This window comes from Choloepus didactylus, chromosome 2 (assembly GCF_015220235.1).
Source record: "Choloepus didactylus isolate mChoDid1 chromosome 2, mChoDid1.pri, whole genome shotgun sequence".
Lineage (NCBI taxonomy): Eukaryota > Metazoa > Chordata > Mammalia > Pilosa > Megalonychidae > Choloepus > Choloepus didactylus.
Window position 1 is genome coordinate 187,187,996 of NC_051308.1, and position 18,104 is coordinate 187,206,099.

The 18,104-nt window shown below is 41.7% G+C and overlaps 1 protein-coding gene across 8 annotated transcripts in view; it reads right to left on the bottom strand.

Moving 5' to 3' along the window:
- Nucleotides 1–18,104, bottom strand: part of FGGY (FGGY carbohydrate kinase domain containing) — a 472,286-nt gene that overhangs the window by 430,330 nt on the left and 23,852 nt on the right. For 7 of the 8 annotated variants that reach the window (XM_037827091.1, XM_037827085.1, XM_037827087.1 and 4 more), the window contains exon 2: nucleotides 12,489–12,706. In XM_037827091.1, coding sequence (XP_037683019.1) covers nucleotides 12,489–12,695 — 207 coding nt within the window. In that variant the 5' untranslated portion in view covers nucleotides 12,696–12,706. Of the gene's footprint in view, nucleotides 1–12,488; nucleotides 12,707–12,812; nucleotides 12,960–18,104 lie in introns of all 8 variants that reach the window. The other variant, XM_037827086.1, reaches the window with a different exon arrangement.

The window sequence follows — 18,104 nt, forward strand, 5'->3', positions numbered from 1 at the left end:
GCTAGCCAGGGCAATCCGGCAAGACAAAGAAAGAAAAGGCATCCAAATTGGAAAAGAAGAAGTAAAACTGTCATTGTTTGCAGATGATATGATCTTGTATCTAGAAAACCCTGAGAAATCGACGATACAGCTACTAGAGCTAATAAACAAATTTAGCAAAGTAGCGGGATACAAGATTAATGCACATAAGTCAGTAATGTTTCTATATGCTAGAAATGAACAAACTGAAGAGACACTCAAGAAAAAGATACCATTTTCAATAGCAACTAAAAAAATCAAGTACCTAGGAATAAACTTAACCAAAGATGTAAAAGACCTATACAAAGAAAACTACATAACTCTACTAAAAGAAATAGAAGGGGACCTTAAAAGATGGAAAAATATTCCATGTTCATGGATAGGAAGACTAAATGTCATTAAGATGTCAATTCTACCCAAACTCATCTACAGATTCAATGCAATCCCAATCAAAATTCCAACAACCTACTTTGCAGACTTGGAAAAGCTAGTTATCAAATTTATTTGGAAAGGGAAGATGCCTCGATTTGCTATAGACACTCTAAAAAAGAAAAACGAAGTGGGAGGACTTACACTCCCTGACTTTGAAGCTTATTATAAAGCCACAGTTGCCAAAACAGCATGGTACTGGCACAAAGATAGACATATAGATCAATGGAATCGAATTGAGAATTCGGAGATAGACCCTCAGATCTATGGCCGACTGATCTTTGATAAGGCCCCCAAAGTCACTGAACTGAGTCATAATGGTCTTTTCAACAAATGGGGCTTGGAGAGTTGGATATCCATATCCAAAAGAATGAAAGAGGACCCCTACCTCACCCCCTACACAAAAATTAACTCAAAATGGACCAAAGATCTCAATATAAAAGAAAGTACCATAAAACTCCTAGAAGATAATGTAGGAAAACATCTTCAAGACCTTGTATTAGGCGACCACTTCCTAGACTTTACACCCAAAGCACAAGCAACAAAAGAAAAAATAGATAAATGGGAACTCCTCAAGCTTAGAAGTTTCTGCACCTCAAAGGAATTTCTCAAAAAGGTAAAGAGGCAGCCAACTCAATGGGAAAAAAGTTTTGGAAACCATGTATCTGACAAAAGACTGATATCTTGCATATATAAAGAAATCCTACAACTCAATGACAATAGTACAGACAGCCCAATGATAAAATGGGCAAAAGATATGAAAAGACAGTTCTCTGAAGAGGAAATACAAATGGCCAAGAAACACATGAAAAAATGTTCAGCTTCACTAGCTATTAGAGAGATGCAAATTAAGACCACAATGAGATACCATCTAACACCGGTTAGAATGGCTGCCATTAAACAAACAGGAAACTACAAATGCTGGAGGGGATGCGGAGAAATTGGAACTCTTATTCATTGTTGGTGGGACTGTATAATGGTTCAGCCACTCTGGAAGTCAGTCTGGCAGTTCCTTAGAAAACTAGATATGGAGTTACCATTCGATCCAGCGATTGTACTTCTCGGTATATACCCGGAAGATCGGAAAGCAGTGACACAAACAGATAACTGCACGCCAATGTTCATAGCAGCATTATTCACAATTGCCAAGAGATGGAAACAACCCAAATGTCCTTCAACAGATGAGTGGATAAATAAAATGTGATATATACGCACGATGGAATACTACGCGGCAGTAAGAAGGAATGATCTCGTGAAACATGACAACATGGATGAACCTTGAAGACATAATGCTGAGTGAAATAAGCCAGGCACAAAAAGAGAAATATTATATGCTACCACTAATGTTAACTTTGAAAAATGTAAAACAAATGGTTTATAATGTAGAATGTAGGGGAACTAGCAATAGAGAGCAATTAAGGAAGGGGGAACAATAATCCAAGAAGAAGAGATAAGCTATTTAACGTTCTGGGGATGCCCAGAAATGACTATGGTCTGTTAATTTCTGATGGATATAGTAGGAACAAGTTCACAGAAATGTTGCTATATTAGGTAACTTTCTTGGGGTAAAGCAGGAACATGTTGGAAGTTAAGCAGTTATCTTAGGTTAGTTGTCTTTTTCTTACTCCCTTGTTATGGTCTCTTTGAAATGTTCTTTTATTGTATGTTTGTTTTCTTTTTAACTTTTTTTTCATACAGTTGATTTAAAAAAGAAGGGAAAGTTAAAAAAAAAAAAAAAGAAAGAAAGAAAAACAAGGAAAAAAAATGATGTAGTGCCCCCTTGAGGAGCCTGTGGAGAATGCAGGGGTATTCGCCTACCCCACCTCCATGGTTACTAACATGACCACAGACATAGGGGACTGGTGGTTTGATGGGTTGAGCCCTCTACCATAAGTTTTACCCTTGGGTAGACGGTTGCTGCAAAGGAGAGGCTAGGCCTCCCTGTATTTGTGCCTAAGAGTCTCCTCCTGAATGCCTCTTTGTTGCTCAGATGTGGCCCTCTCTCTCTGGCTAAGCCAACTTGAAAGGTGAAATCACTGCCCTCCCCCCTACGTGGGATCAGACACCCAGGGGAGTGAATCTCCCTGGCAACGTGGAATATGACTCCCGGGGAGGAATGTAGACCCGGCATCGTGGGACGGAGAACATCTTCTTGACCAAAAGGGGGATGTGAAAGGAAAGGAAATAAGCTTCAGTGGCAGAGAGATTCCAAAAGGAGCCGAGAGGTCACTCTGGTGGGCACTCTTATGCACACTTTAGACAACCCTTTTTAGGTTCTAAAGAATTGGGGTAACTGGTGGTGGATACCTGAAACTATCAAACTACAACCCAGAAACCATCAATCTCGAAGACAGATGTATAAAAATGTAGCTTATGAGGGGTGACAATGGGATTGGGAAAGCCATAAGGACCACACTCCACTTTGTCTAGTTTATGGATGGATGAGTAGAAAAATAGGGGAAGGAAACAAACAGACAAAGGTACTCAGTGTTCTTTTTTACTTCAATTGCTCTTTTTCACTCTAATTATTATTCTTGTTATTTTTGTGTGTGTGCTAATGAAGGTGTCAGGGATTGATTTAGGTGATGAATGTACAACTATGTAATGGTACTGTAAACAATCGAAAGTACGATTTGTTTTGTATGACTGCGTGGTATGTGAATATATCTCAATAAAATGAAGATAAAAAAAAAAAAAACTAAATGGAGAGTTGGGGAGAGGAAGGGAAAGGAGGAGAATGGAAGAAACGGGAGGAAAAGAGCAAACAGGCATAGAGAAGTTACGGAACTTGCCCCTGTCACACAGCCAGAAGATGTGAGAGCCAGAATTAAAACTCGGAGCCTGTGTTCTATTCCACCTCTGTCATCAGAGAATTTCCCATTGCCCAAGAGACTCACCCTGTTGTAGAGGAGAACAGTTGCTAGTAACCCATCTATACCACTGGTGATACCTTTGCCCCACAGCACCAGAATACCCTGAATGCCTTTACTACACTAATCTGTCTAGACTTACAAGAGCCTGAGTACCAAACCCATTTCCCTGACAGGCAGCATGGTCTCATGACACAGACCTGGATTCAAATCCTAGCTCTGCCACTCATTGTCTAGGTAACTGTTCCGGTTTGCTAATGCTTCCTCTTCGCAAAACACCAGAAATGGATCAGCTTTTATAAAGGCGGTTTATTTGGTTACACAGTTACAGTCTTAAGGCCGTAAAGTGTCCAAGGTAAGTCATCAACAATCGGGTACCTTCACTGGAGGATGGCCAATGGCGCCTGGAAAACCTCTGTTAGCTGGGAAGGCACATGGCTGGCGACTGCTCCAGAGTTCTGGTTTCAAAATGGCTTTCTCCCAGGACATTCCTCTCTAGGCTGCAGCTCCTCAGAACTGTCACTCTTAGTTGCTCTTGGGGCATTTGTCCTCTCTTAGCTTCTCTGGAGCAAAGTCTGCCTTCAAAGGGTGTCACCAAAATGTTGCTCTGTAAGTTGCAGCTCCTCTCAGCTCCTGTGAGTTCTTCCAAGTGTCCCTCTTGGCTGTAGCAAGCTCACTCCTTGTCTGAGCTTATACAGTGTTCTAGTAAACTAATCAAGGCCCAAGCTGAGTGGGCAGGGCCACACCTCCACTGAAATTATCTAATCAGAGTTATCACCTACAGTTGGGTGAGGCACATCTCCATGGAAACAAAGAATTTCAATCTCATCAACACTAATACATCTGCCCACACAAGACTGCATCAAAGATAATGGTGTTTTGGGGGACATAATACATTCAAACTGGCACAGTAACCGAGGACAGGTTATGTAATTCTGGACATTCCAAACAGTTCTCTTGCCTTACTTGTTCATGTCTCTATAGCCTTTACAGACATAGCTTACTCTGCCTGGAAAGTCCTTCAAACTTGGCTTGGAAATCACTGAGTAGTGGTTAAAGTTTTGAGTGCAGACCACCTGAATTCAAATCTTGGCTCTGTCACTTACTAACTGTATGAGTCTGGGAAGTCACATAACCAGTTTTCTTGGTTGCATAAAGCTAATACTTATACCTCCATTTCCCAAGATTATAAGAATTCAAAAAATAAGGTGAGATTAGTTCAACATCTGGCATTCAGCAAGTGCACAATAAATTGCAGCTATCATTAGACTGAATTAGCTGCCTCAAATCTTCTTTGACCCCATGGTACAGCATCAGTCAATCAGCCAACCCGAACTCCTACCCACCATGAGGCCCTAATGGCCTATGCTGCTCTATGCCCGAGACTGCATGCCTGACTCAGGCAAGCCCATCTCCCACAGGCCCACAGATGACTCAATAGAACTCATTACTACAAGGCTGCTTTGGAGTGGAAAAGAACACTGGATATGATGTCAAAAGAAACTTCTAGTCTCAACTCCACCATTTCCAAGTCAGGTAATCCTGAACTAATTTCATCACCTTTCTGAGCCTCAGTTTCCAGACCAATAAACAGGATTATTAGAGTGAGCAATATATCCCAGGTGAGGATCAAAAGAGACAATGAGTTTGAAAGTGCTTTGGAAGCAGTAAACCTTTGTAGGAAATGGAAAGGATGGAAAAACCATTCATGCTTATGGTGTGCATGGAATACTTTTTTTATGTACAAAGCACAGCATGCTCGCTGTGTCATGTAAGCGCATATCAAAAGGACAGGCAAAGGGAATAGCAAAAGAAAAGACTGCTATCTTAGAAAGACTCAAGCCTTTCTCACAATTATGGTGAGAATAGCCTTCCAGTAGTAGCAAGGAAAACATTTTCTTCAATCTATGTTATAAACCCCTTCTGAAGACCCACAGAATTCTATATTCTAATCCTAGACTTTCACTTCCAAAGGCTCAGTGTCTACCTCTCTAAAACAGAAACCATAACAAGGAACTGAAGGAATAATTCTGACATGCACTTAAACCTATTTAGGAAGTCAATATTACTTCTCCAGACTTACAAGGAAATGCCTTATGGTCATGCTTATCCAGAGCTGAGTAGAACCACCCCCATCAACAACTCCCTCCCTGCCCCAATCATAACTATCCCAGAAAGACAGCTGTCAGGGTCACACTACACAGAAGGCCAATGGGGCTGGACCTGGTGACCTGAGGATTCTTTTTTATACTCTTATTAATGGAAGAAGAAAGCAGCCTAGTAAACGCACTCCAATAATGTGGCATCAAGGGAATTTCCCTGGCTAGAGAGAAAGCACCCGGCTCTTCTAAAGAACTTCCAGAGAAGAAGATTTCTGCAACCTCATTCGGTAACCTGGTCCATGTCTAACAACTGTCAACTCGTAGCTATGAGGCAGCAAACAAACATTTGGGGAAGGGATTGTGTATTGCTTCATTCTTACTGTGGGAGCCGGTTCAATCTTGCATGTGTTTTAAATCAGCAGGCTGTGCCATATTGGGTGGGGAGACAGCTTTCTTTTAAAAATCCTCCCAGCTAAGAACTGGAGGGTCAGATGTGTACCTGGTTTTATCTTCAGCTCTCTTTGGAGTAAGGGTCAAAAGCTGGAGCCTCACAGGCAGAATCCAGCTCATAGCACAGTTCTGTATAGCTGGCACTATATTCTTTAAAATCTTGATTTGAATGTCTTTGTCAGCCCTGGGTCATGTGTGGGGTTATAAAATTCCCGCTCCATCAAGCCCATGACTCCCTATACAACTGCATACACAATTTGCCTCCTCACTCATTCAGTAGGTTCTTAGTCAGTCAGCAAATATAATCGAGCCCCTTCTAGGGTCAGGCTGTGCACTCTTCTGGGTACTTGGGAAACAATGGAGAGCAAAATATCAAAACAAAATTTCTTGCTCTTTTGGAAATTACATTTTAGTGGGATTAGACAATAATTAATAAATAAAAAATTATATATGTATAATACACTAGAAAGTGTTAAGTCAAGGGGATCAGTAGTCTGGAGAAGGGGGAGGTAACTACAGTTTTAAATAGGGTAGACAGAGCAGGCTTGAAAGATGTGAGGAATTAACTTGTGAAAATCTGGGGGAAGAGTATTCCAGGCAGAGGAAATAGCCAGTGAAAAAGCCCAATGTGGGACCATGCCTGGCATGTTCCAGTAACAGCAAGAAGGCAAACAGAGCTTGGGTGGAGTGAGAAATGGTGGTGGGTGCTCTCTGCAAGGCCCTAGGAGGCAGCCAATTTTGCAAAACCTACTCTAGTGACTGGTAAAATGAATAAAGCCAGTCCTGGATCATTACCTGCACAGCATCCAGGTAAATGGAGGCCAAACACCACTTTATGTCAGTGACATCATCATTCTTCCAAGAACTAGAACTCCGAGATCACCTCTACCTCCTTCCTCTCCACTGTCAACTCATCTTGTTAGTTCTTCCTCTCCAAAGTCTCTCAGTCTTGTCCCTCCTAATTATTCCTCCTGCCAACATTCTAATCCATCTATTCATTATTAAAGATATATTTATTAAGCTTCTATATATGCCAGGCACAGAGGACACATGCTGAGCCAGACATACATGGTCCCAAGCCTCCCAGAGCTTAGAGTTCAAAGGAATCTCTGCTTCCAGAACTTCATTAGAGGAATGAAACTGCCTCCCATTGGCATCATTGAGTTTTCTTTTCCTTCCAAGTCATCCTGAATCTGCTGCCAGATTGGTTAACCTCAAACTTACACTGTTTTTAGAAGACCTCCTTATTGGCCTCAGAGCTGGCTCTCCTAGGTATGCCTTGACAATCAATTCCAGTCTTCCTTTTCCTTCCTCCTACTAGAAACCACCTGCTCCAAACAAATGTGGCTCTTTAATATTCCCATCTCAGCACTTCTGCCTATGATATTTCTTACAGTTCTGAATGTCTTCCGTTACAATTCTCAAAAGTTACTTTTAGCCCGATATCCTTCCTCAAGAGTTGCGAGTAGGGAGATCCTGATTTATTTTATTGATTCATTCTTTTTACACTTCCTGATCTATCATATGGTAGGCCCTGGGTGAGAAAAACATAGTTCCTCCCTACCTGAAACACAAAATCTAGAAGGGAAGATAGATATTTATATATATATATATATATATATATATGTATATATAGATGATAGATAGATAGATATCACTACAAATGGTATGAGGCCTTATAAAGAAAAGTACAAGGTACTATGAAAATATTCAAAAGTGAAATAAGACTTAGGTGAGCAAGAAAAGGCTTCATCCTTGTAGAACTGACTTCAAGAAGCTAAGATCTAAAGCAGCACTATACAACAGAATTTTCTGCACTGAATGTTCTATGTCTGCACTATCCTATACAGTAGCCACTAAGACACATGTGACCACCGAGAACGTAAAATGTGGCTAGTGTAACTAAGGAAGTGAATTTTAATTTTATTTAATTTTTATTAATTTAAATAGCCAACCGACCATATTGGAAAGTACAGATCTAAAGAAAGAACAGTAGTTAAATATGCTAGCAAAGGGCAGGAACAATGTGTAGGCTGAAGGAACAATATCTACAAAAGTCCTGAGACTAAAGGGAGCATTGCATGTCTCATGACAGCAAAAGAGTGGCTGGAAGAAAGCATCATGAGATGAGCCAGAAAAGCAGGTTGGAACTGGACCATGCAAGTTCCCGAAGGCCATGTTAAGGCCTGAGGTCTATCTAAACAGTAATGTGAAGCATTGTAATGAAAAGAGTGACATGATCAGGTTTGTATTAAAGAAAAAAGAACACAAAGTCAAAACAGCTACAAAAAGGAGAACTGATTAGAGAGGGGAAGCCCAAATATGAGGAGATCAGCGATAAGACTCTAATAACCTTGGATAAAGATTAAGGTATATGAGGCTGGGGATTGAGAGAATATATAGATGCGACTTATCTGAGTTCAGGCTTACCACATACTACTGCGTGACCTTGGGAAAGAAACTCTCTGGGCCTCAGTTTATTCTTTCAACTGTAAAATGGGGATAACATCATTTTCTGTGCCTAATTTGCAATGAAGATCAGATGGATAAGGATGTGCTTCGTAAATCATAAAGGATCTATGAATGTAACAGGTTAACATTGCTCAATCTCACTTAGGCTATTCCCTCTTCTTTCCCCAGCCATCACTCATATAGCTAGTACCATCCAACTTAGAACAAAATGGTACTTCATTGGCTTCATATGGGCTAGTAGGGAGTAGGAAAAAGATGAAGATTAGAGCCATCACGCCAGGGCTCATCCTGTCGCTAACACTTATTCAGTTTCAGAGCCTCAATTTCCTCATGTTCAAATAGGAAGAATGGTTGTTGTCCTTCCTACCTCACAGAGTTATTCTAACACTTAAAAAAGATGAGGGAAGCCATAGTATATCTTGTTTGTTTGTTTGTTTGTTTGTTTTCAGCTCTAAGTAACATTAATTCAACAACAATTTATAGCACCTAATCTGTGCCTAGCAATGTTTTAGATGTTAGGGATCTAGGGATGAATCTCTCCAAGAGCTCAGCTCATGGCTTAAAAGAAGCCAAACAAGCCAACAATTAAAATATAATCTTATAAGGGCCAGATAATGATTAGATGAAGACAGTGAGCTATGGGACAGTAGAGAGGGACTTTTCACCCTCTCTTCCCTCTGGGTTGGCAAGGGAGGGCAGGGATTGTCAGAGGTCTTCAAGAAAGGAGTCTAAAAGGAAGGAATGCTTAAGCAAGCCTTATAAGGTGCCCAGGAGTTGAGGAGGTGAAGAAGGTGAGAGGAGAGAATTCCAGACAATGAAAATGACAGCTACATTTTATTAATTCATTTATTCAACAAACAGTAATTGAGCATACAGACAAGGCACTCTAGGGAAACAAAGAAAAGTAAGATATGACCCCTGCACACTGGATATGCACATTCCTTGGGGGCAGACACCCAGGCAAAGGCACTTGCAATTCAATATGGTAAGCACAGCCATCAGGGTAAGTTCATGGTTCGGGAAACTTCACGTACCTTAAAACACTTTTAAGACGGGGCATGTGGAGGGAGATGAGGCTGGTGAGGGAAGTAAGAAGCAGAACATGAGGGCAGCAAAGCAGCAATATCCCAGCCCCTCCTCTCTTAATAATCATGTGACCTTGAGCTCATTACTTAATCTCTTCAAACCTTATCTTTTCATCTCTAAAAATGGAGAGATAATTAAAACAACCTCAAAAGGTTGTTAGGAGGTTAAAATTAAGGGAAGGTCATAAAGTGCTTAGCAAAGTACCTGGAACATAATTAGGGCCCAATAAAGATCAGCAGCCATTATTTATCATCATCATCATCATCAACTTGACAAAAGGGGAAAAATCATCTTGGAAATATGAACAACTTAGAAACAGGAAGTAGTACAACTGCTGTGAGGCTCTCAACATCCTGGAGTCCACAAAAAAAGAAAAAGAAAAGCTAGGATATATTCATATGTCACCCTTTGTCTCAGAACAGTGCTTCTCAAAATCTTAACACAGAAAGAATTCTGGCCATACGGGGAATGAGGGAATAATTCCTAAGAGGTAACTTCTCAATTGCAAAAGCTCTTTGACTTTTCAATACTTTATGTTAGAACTTCATTCTCCTCCATAATCTACTCATTTTGTTATTATCGTGATCATCATAGGAAACAGTGCTTACTAATTTCCAGACACCGTGACATTTTTCATGCGTCAACGCATTCAATCTTCACAACAACCCTACTGTGCCAGTTTGAATGTATTATGTCCCCCAGAAAAAGCCATATTCTTTGATGCAGCCTTGTGGGGCAGACATTTAGGTGCTGATTAGATTTGCAAGGAAATGTGCCCCACCCAACTGTAGGTGATAACTCTGATGAGATATTTCCATGGAGGTGTGGCCCCACTCATTCAGGGTGGGCCTTGATCAGTGGAGCCATAAAAATGAGCTGATGGGCAAAGGGAACTCAGTGCAGCTGTGAGTGACATTTTGAAGAGGAGCTACAGCCAAGGGGGACACTTTGAAGAAAGTATAGGAGCTGCAGATGAGAGAGACAGTTTATAAACGGCCGTTGAAAGCAGACTCTTGCTCCGGAGAAGCTAAGAGAGGACAAATACCCCAAGTGCAACTAAGAGTGACATTTTTGAGGAACCACAACCTAGAGAGGAACATCCTGGGAGAAAGCCATTTTGAAACCAGAATTTTGGAGCAGACACCAGCCACGTGCCTTCCCAGCTAAGAGAAGTTTTGTGGACACCATTGGCCATCCTCCAGTGAAGGTACCCAATTGTTGATGCCTTACCTTGGACACTTTATGGCCTTAAGACTGTAACTGTGTAACCAAATAAACACCTTTTATAAAAGCCAATCCATCTCTGGTGTTTTGCATTCCGGCAGCATTAGCAAACCAGAACACCTATGGAGGTAGGTACTGCTAATATTCCCATTTTACAGATGGGAAAACTGAGACAAGAAACATTAAATAACTTGTCCAAGATGATAAGCTAATAAACGTTGGAACTGGAATGTCAGTCCAGGCAGTCTGGCTCCAGAATCCACAACAGTATGTTACCTCTCTGATATGAGAACGCTTTCTCCCTGAAACTCATACCAGCACTGATGTTCTGAGTAGACGTGCCATGCTCATTCTGTGGCTTCGGCACATAGCCACATTTCCATACTCCATCCAAGGGGAATGACCAAAGACCCAACAGCTTTATACAGGTTTGCTACAGGACATAGCATTGCTAAGGACAAATGCCCATAGCACTCAGTGCAGCTAACGGGGCACAAACAAATGACAAGGTGGCAGCCACTAGGAGATGATTAAAAACCCTAAAAATCTACCATTAACCAAGCTGTATTTAGAGGAGACATTTTTGAAAGCAGCTTTTCATCAGGGGATTATATTTTCTTCTTGACAATTTCCTTAATGGCAAGAAAGGCTGTGTATTAGAAGAATAAAGGAGACCCAAAGGCAAAGAGTGGAAGATTCTCACCGAAGCTAGTTGCGGGGGGTGAAGAGTGGTTTAAACAGGCAGGAGAGAAGATGTGCCTCCTCCTTTATTCCTGTATAACACCCCAGTTGCCGCCCACCCCTATCCCCTCTCTCTGCCGTTTTCTCTGGGAGGCACTGACAGCAGCCCAGAGCTCATTAAAGTTTGAACAGACTGATCGATAAGGACAGAATGGTGAATTGTCCATCTGCAAATTACAAAGCACCTCATGAATATTTCAGGAACCAAATTAGGAACAGGGAGAAGAGGAAAACCAGGATTTATTTTTCCTCTAGAAAAAAAGGACAAAAGCATCTCTGTCATTCTTGATCACCTAGATTTTTAAACCAAACAGTCAAATAAAGCTTTAAAAATAACAAGCATTGTCCAGCATCCCTTCCTTTCCCAAGCCAGCAGGCTGAATCCAAAGCTACTAAATATGAACATCTACATGGCACAGAGACACTCTAGCCTTACCCAGCTTCCTTGCCTTCTCAGAATGCACCACCGTGTTCTCACACCTCCATGCCGTTGCACATGCTGTTCCCTCTGCCCAAAATGCTGTTTGCCTCACCTGTCCACTTGGGAGGCAGGACAGTCCAGTGATTTAGGAATGGAGCTTTGGAGTCAGAGAGCTTAGTTAGGTTCCAATCCTGCCTCTCCTCCTTACTAACTGTATGAACTTAGGTAAGTTACCTAACCTTTCTGTGCCTGTTTCCTCCTTGATAAAATAGTACTACATTTATGGGGTCATCGGGAGGATTCAACTATATTATGCAAGTTGATATATTTTACATAGCATTTGGCTCAGATGTTAGCTATGATTATTAGTAAATTTTCCATATTGGTCATACCTCAAGGCTCCACATCCTCTTTCATGTCTTCCCTGAGCCCCATCAGAGTTAGCTTTAGCCTCAGTTCCAATCATAGTTACTTCTCTCCCAGCACTGAGCAATCCTATTTTAGCTGTTTGTTCATCTCTACCTTGACTGTGAGCTGAAAGGCAAAGCCTGTATCTTGCTCTGCACCTAAACTTACCCTAAGGTAGTCTCTGGATGAGACACACACTCAATAACCACTTGGCAGGTGGGTGCAGGGGATCACGCTCAAGGAGAGAAGGTCACATCTTGCCCATACCTTTGTGACAACACAGCATGCGGCCCAGATGTCCTCAGAGGACTGTTCATGGTGGTTGAACTCAGGCTCCCACTTTTTAATTGGCTCATCTGCAAAAGCCAAAAGGATCCCCTTCTGGTCCACCAGAGCTGCACGGACACTGCCTGTTCCAACATCCACACCCACATAGTAGTGGCTCCCTGGTTCCTGCTCTCCACCAGACATCATGGTCCCTCAGCCTGTGGTGATCAAGTACAAGAACAACATAAGACAAGGTGGGTCTGCAAAGACAGTCAAAAAACATCTTGAAAGTGAAAATGAAAGGGGTATAGCTAATTAACTCACAATCTATTTATTCATCCAACCAAAATTTGTAGTGTTCACAGGCACTGAGCAAGGTGATGAGTGACATGTTCAGACGCACAGTTCAATTCTCAGGATCAAGCATTAAGCTTTTAATTAATGATTACTTAAGCAAAGTTGCAATGCATGCTAAAAGGGCAAATACAGGGTTGTCAGAGAACTTAGAAACTGGAGGCAATGGATGTGAATTTATTCTCAGTGAGTCTGAGGCAACAAGGACAGTGGCCACGGTACTGAAAAGGAACCTCATCTTCCCACTCAGTCATTCAATCAACAAATATCTACTAATCACCTATCATGCTCCAAGCACTGTGGAAGGCATATATATTCCCTCTACTCCTCACTATGACTCTGAAAGGTAGGTATACTTAAACCTCTACTCAGGGTGAAACTTAAAGAGATAAGTAACTTTTTGCTTCATGCAACGGCCATACTCATAAACAGCAAATGTGCCAGCATCACTGGGGGTGGGGAGATGGGCAGCCTGGACCTGAAGTCCCAGATCTGTGCAACTCCAAATTGTATGCTCTTTCCATTCCATCCCATCCTTTCTTAAAGCCTGGAGAACAGGTTTGGAGAAAAGGCAAATATACTGCAGCCATGTCATAAAGGGACATCCAGGAAGGAGCCCCGAGGGACAGAATCAGGAATCTGTTATACTGTTTTCCTTACAGACCCCTTGTGAAATACAAGGAAGTCTGACCAGAGAACACTCAGGAATTCCTTAACCTCCATTGCTGCTCTAATTCCCTTTGGTTAGATTAGCCTACATGACCAAAAGAAAAAAAAGACTCATAAAGGCTTTCATTTTCCAATCGGTCTTTCAAAGAATAAGAACAAATCCCAAAGACAATTGTGCTGTTGACCACGCTACAGTTCTCCCCAGGTGAGCTGTTGGAGTCTTGTGCCCAGAGTCTAATTTCAACCTGAGTAGCATTCTATGCCCTTCAAACTTCAAAAAGATAATGTTTCCTTGGTAGAGCCACACTTGGGGATTCTAAAGCAAGTCAGTCAGCAGATGTTCAGTTACTGCTTCCTGGATATTTATCCCAGTGAAAAACAGTTTCATTAAACATGATGGCTTCTGACTTAATGGCAAGGCTTACCAAACTGTATGTTTTCCCCCTTTTGGCTTTGGGGCTCACTGGCAGGTGAAGCAAAAAACAAGGGAGCTCTAGTGATAACATTTGCTACCTTCATCTGCGCTTCAGAGAACAACTCTCAGGCTCTAGCCAAAGAACGTTCTCATCTTCTCTCCCTCACTTAAATCCCTTTGGGAGCTTCATATGACTGCATGACCAGTTTTCAAAGCATCCATTCCTTCATCCATTCAGCAGCAATACCTTTGCTTCAAACTCTTACTTGAAGAAACTTTAAATAAAACACATAAAGGCAAAGCTTCTCTGTTTGAAGCAAAAGTCACCCTTGCCTCTCCTTCCACCTCTTACCCCAGCATTCCTTCTGCTAGGCCTTCCTCAGGATGGCTGAAAACCACTGGCTTATGGCTGTGATAAAATCCAAGCCCCTGAGCACAGCATCCCTGCATGATCTGGCCTCCGCCTGCTGTCCAGCCATGTCTAACACAGTCCCGTCCATGTCTAACGTGCCTGTCCATTCATAATTGACAGCATTTTTTCTTTCTTAGTGGTGTATAAAATAACAGTGCATCTTGCAATCAAAGACATCTGAGATTTGAAGAACTATGGATGGTGCAGGCACCAGGCACCTTACTGAGAGCTGAGGACATAGTGATTGACAAAATGGGCACAGTCCCTTGGCTCAGAGCTTCCTCAGTTTCTTCATCTGTAAATAAGCCTAAGCTCATTCACTTCAGAGGACTGCTGTAAGGATTAAATGAGATCATGCACAGAAGACTGGCCTAAGTCTTCTGATGATTCTTCTGTGGCCTCTAAAAGAGAATAACCTGGGGAGAAGCTAGATAATGTAGTCCCAACTCTTCCTATGCTAGTTACTTCTTAGGCTCTTTCCTTTATTGAAATAATACCTCCCATTTTAGTTTTTCAATATTTTCTCTCCCCACCCCAGCAACATAGCCCCTCCCCACCCTCTTCCATCAGATCCTGTGACTATTAACCACACTGGCACTCAATCACTCTAGTTTCTATTTTTTCCTCTGTAAGCAGGAATATAATTCTAAAGAGTAAGCCTTCAACAAATAGCAACAGCTGATGCTGCTGTTGTTGCTGTTCAAATGCCACAAATGTCAGTGCTCAGAGTTCTAAGCACTGAAAAAGTGCCTTAGCCAAGAATATCAGTGTACCAAAAAAAAAAAAAAAAAATCCTTCTTCCCAAGCCAAGAAGCAGTATCGACTCTTCAGTATATATTGTATGTAAGGTGTGCACTTTCTGAATCTCAAATACACACAATATGGTACCTCCTCCCATGTAAGACTCTAGCTTCTGGTGAATAGGCTTTTCTCCCCCAACAAGCCTGTTCCAGAGAAACAGAGAAATCTGTGAATGACTCTCCTTAATAGACCCAGTGTAGAGGCCTCTTAAGTGTAGCTCTAGAAAGGGAATTCCCTTGGGGGAGGGATACTGCCCACAGGGTTACACCTCCCTACTACCAATCTGTCCCTCCTGCAACACATACACAAACACACACACACCTTTTTACTTTACTCTTAGCTTCCCACTATCTCTTCAAGGTGAAGGTCCCCAGAGGTGTGCTCTTTTACACTGATCTTAGCATACCAATGACTCTCTGCCCTTGGCTGGGACATTCCAAGACTATTCTAAACACTTAGGGGAGAAATAAGGAAATAAATAGGGAATGAAGAATCTGTACAAACATTCTGGCTTACACAGCCAAGACTCTGACCCTGCCAGTCAGCATCCAGGCTTCCCTTCACCCCTACCAACCCCAAGAACAAGAGAGGTTTCCCCTATGGGGTAGGCCCAGCTCCTCATGCTGGGAGTCACTTTTGACTCCCTGTCTTCCTCTGCAAGGAATGTGTCATCTTACCACTCAGCACGCAGACATCCTGATGCTTTTGCAGTAGCATCCAAAGAGGCAGATTTCTTCTCTGCAGCTGAACCAGGGCATACCCCAACTCTAGTTTCTGAACCTGCAGGAAAGAGTCTGTCCTCTAAGAGAGCCCCCACCTTGAATAGAGGGTGGGGCTTTACCATTAGACAGTTAACTCCACCTGCTGCCTGGGTCACAGCTATATCCCCAGTGCCTGGTACAGAGTAGGAACTCCGTAACTCTTTGTGACTCAGTGAATGAGTGGAAATAAAAAAAAGTGACCATTTACCAAGTGTCTGCTATAACTCTGATGCTCTACTTAAGCATCGGTGCTTACATTATCACTATTAATTCTGACAACAACCCTGGAAGATAGTTACTATTATCATCCTCATTTCACTGATGAGGAAAATGAGTCCTAGATCAGTAATATAACTTGCTCAGGTATGTCATATAACTGGCAAAGAATAGAGTTGAGAGGGATCCTGTTCCCTCTGGCTCTGAAGTCCCTAATGCTATGTTGCCTCCTGATATTACTCTATTGATTAAATGCCTATTCGCCAGGGACTCTGCTAGGTGCCCCTGTCTACCCTGTCCAAGCGTGGCTAACTTGAAACCCAGCTGTCCATCTGTAGAGGCTGAACCTTCCATAATGCCAGGCTGCATCCCTCTGGCAAACCATGAGTTTCTATACCATATTATCAAAGCATCACTCAGGAAGAGTCAAACCTATGGGAACGAGGGAGTCATACCCTCCCAGCATCATCCACACATGCCTCCAACTTCATGTTTTTCTAAGAAATGGATCCTAATTAAATATTTCAGGTCAATCATTTTTCCTATTACTATAGTTTTAAGTGATTGCTTTGCGTATTATTTCCACACCTGGAACCTGAAAGCAAGGAAACAGTGAAGTTCAAGCTTCCCTGCAACTTGACCCTGTGAGTTATAAAAACTCTGCAAAGGATTTTCTGCAACTCAGATCCCTTGCTATTCCCCCTGTCTGCCCTTTGTTCCTGGATCATAAGTACTATCTGCTGTGTCCTAGACACTCAACCTTGTTCAACCGGTACCTCTTACCCTTAAAAAATGAAGTTAACTGCAAAATGAAAAACATTATTCACTTTATAATTTGTTAAAAAGAAAAGAAAAAGAAAATTAGGTTCCTCCTGTGAGCCAAGCACTTTTACATGTATGTTTATCTCATCCCACCAAAACCCAATCAGGTTGGAGACTTATCACTATTTTATGCCTCAATGGAATGGGGTAATTTGCCCAAAGTCAAACAAACAGTAAGGGGCAATACCAGGACTTGAACCTCAGTCACTTTTGGCAAGTTTAGGGTTCTTCCCACAGCCACAACCTAAAATTAAAAACCAAATTCTTTGATAATTTCTTCAATAACAATAACAATAGACAGGTTTATTGTGCCCTGCTCATGATCTCATTTAATCTTTACAACAAGCCTGGGAGGTAGGCAGAATAAATCCCATTTTCCAATTGAGGCCCAAAGACAAAAATGTTTACATTTAGACAGCAGGAAAGCTGAGGAACTGGGATTCCAGGATAAGTCAATGTGACTCCAAAGCCTACAGTATGAGAGTCTGAACTTTGATTTCATTTCATTCTTTTTAGGCAAAGATGAACACATTAAAAAGAAACACAACTAACAGGGTTACAGGGAGGGTGGTCAGGCAGAGAGAAATAAGGACACAGACTGTGGAGACCAAAAAAAAGGAAAATAATGGAGAGGAATTCAAGCTGTGCTGCACCCAACCAGAGACATACCTAAATTCTCAGTGTTACAAGATGTTTAAAAGGACAGAAAAAGCCTCCTTTCTACATCCTCAGCAAGAACTGGACAGGTTTTAGCCCCTATTTATAATCAAAAGACTGCTCTCTGTATGATAAATATTTATATGGTTCATTAAATAATGGTCTGTATAAATATTATTAGAAATGTGCCACAGGAAACCACAGACTTCGCAGTTGATTCTGCAACAAATGTGCAAGCTGCGCAAATACAGCGTGAAAAAAAGGAAAGAGGGACAAGGAAATAGGAGACTGTTCTTTGCAAAAATATTTCAGCAATTCTAGGATGGGGATAAATGTTACAAATACTATGCTGAAAACCAATCACCTGAGGTTTGTTCTCATTTTTTTCTCTCTCTGTCTCTTCTTCTCGCTTACATAACCTAATAGCAATAATATTATCTACTATGACTACAACTCTCTGGCGTGGACCCTATTTCTTAAAAAGCCACTCCAACAGGATCAATTGGTGA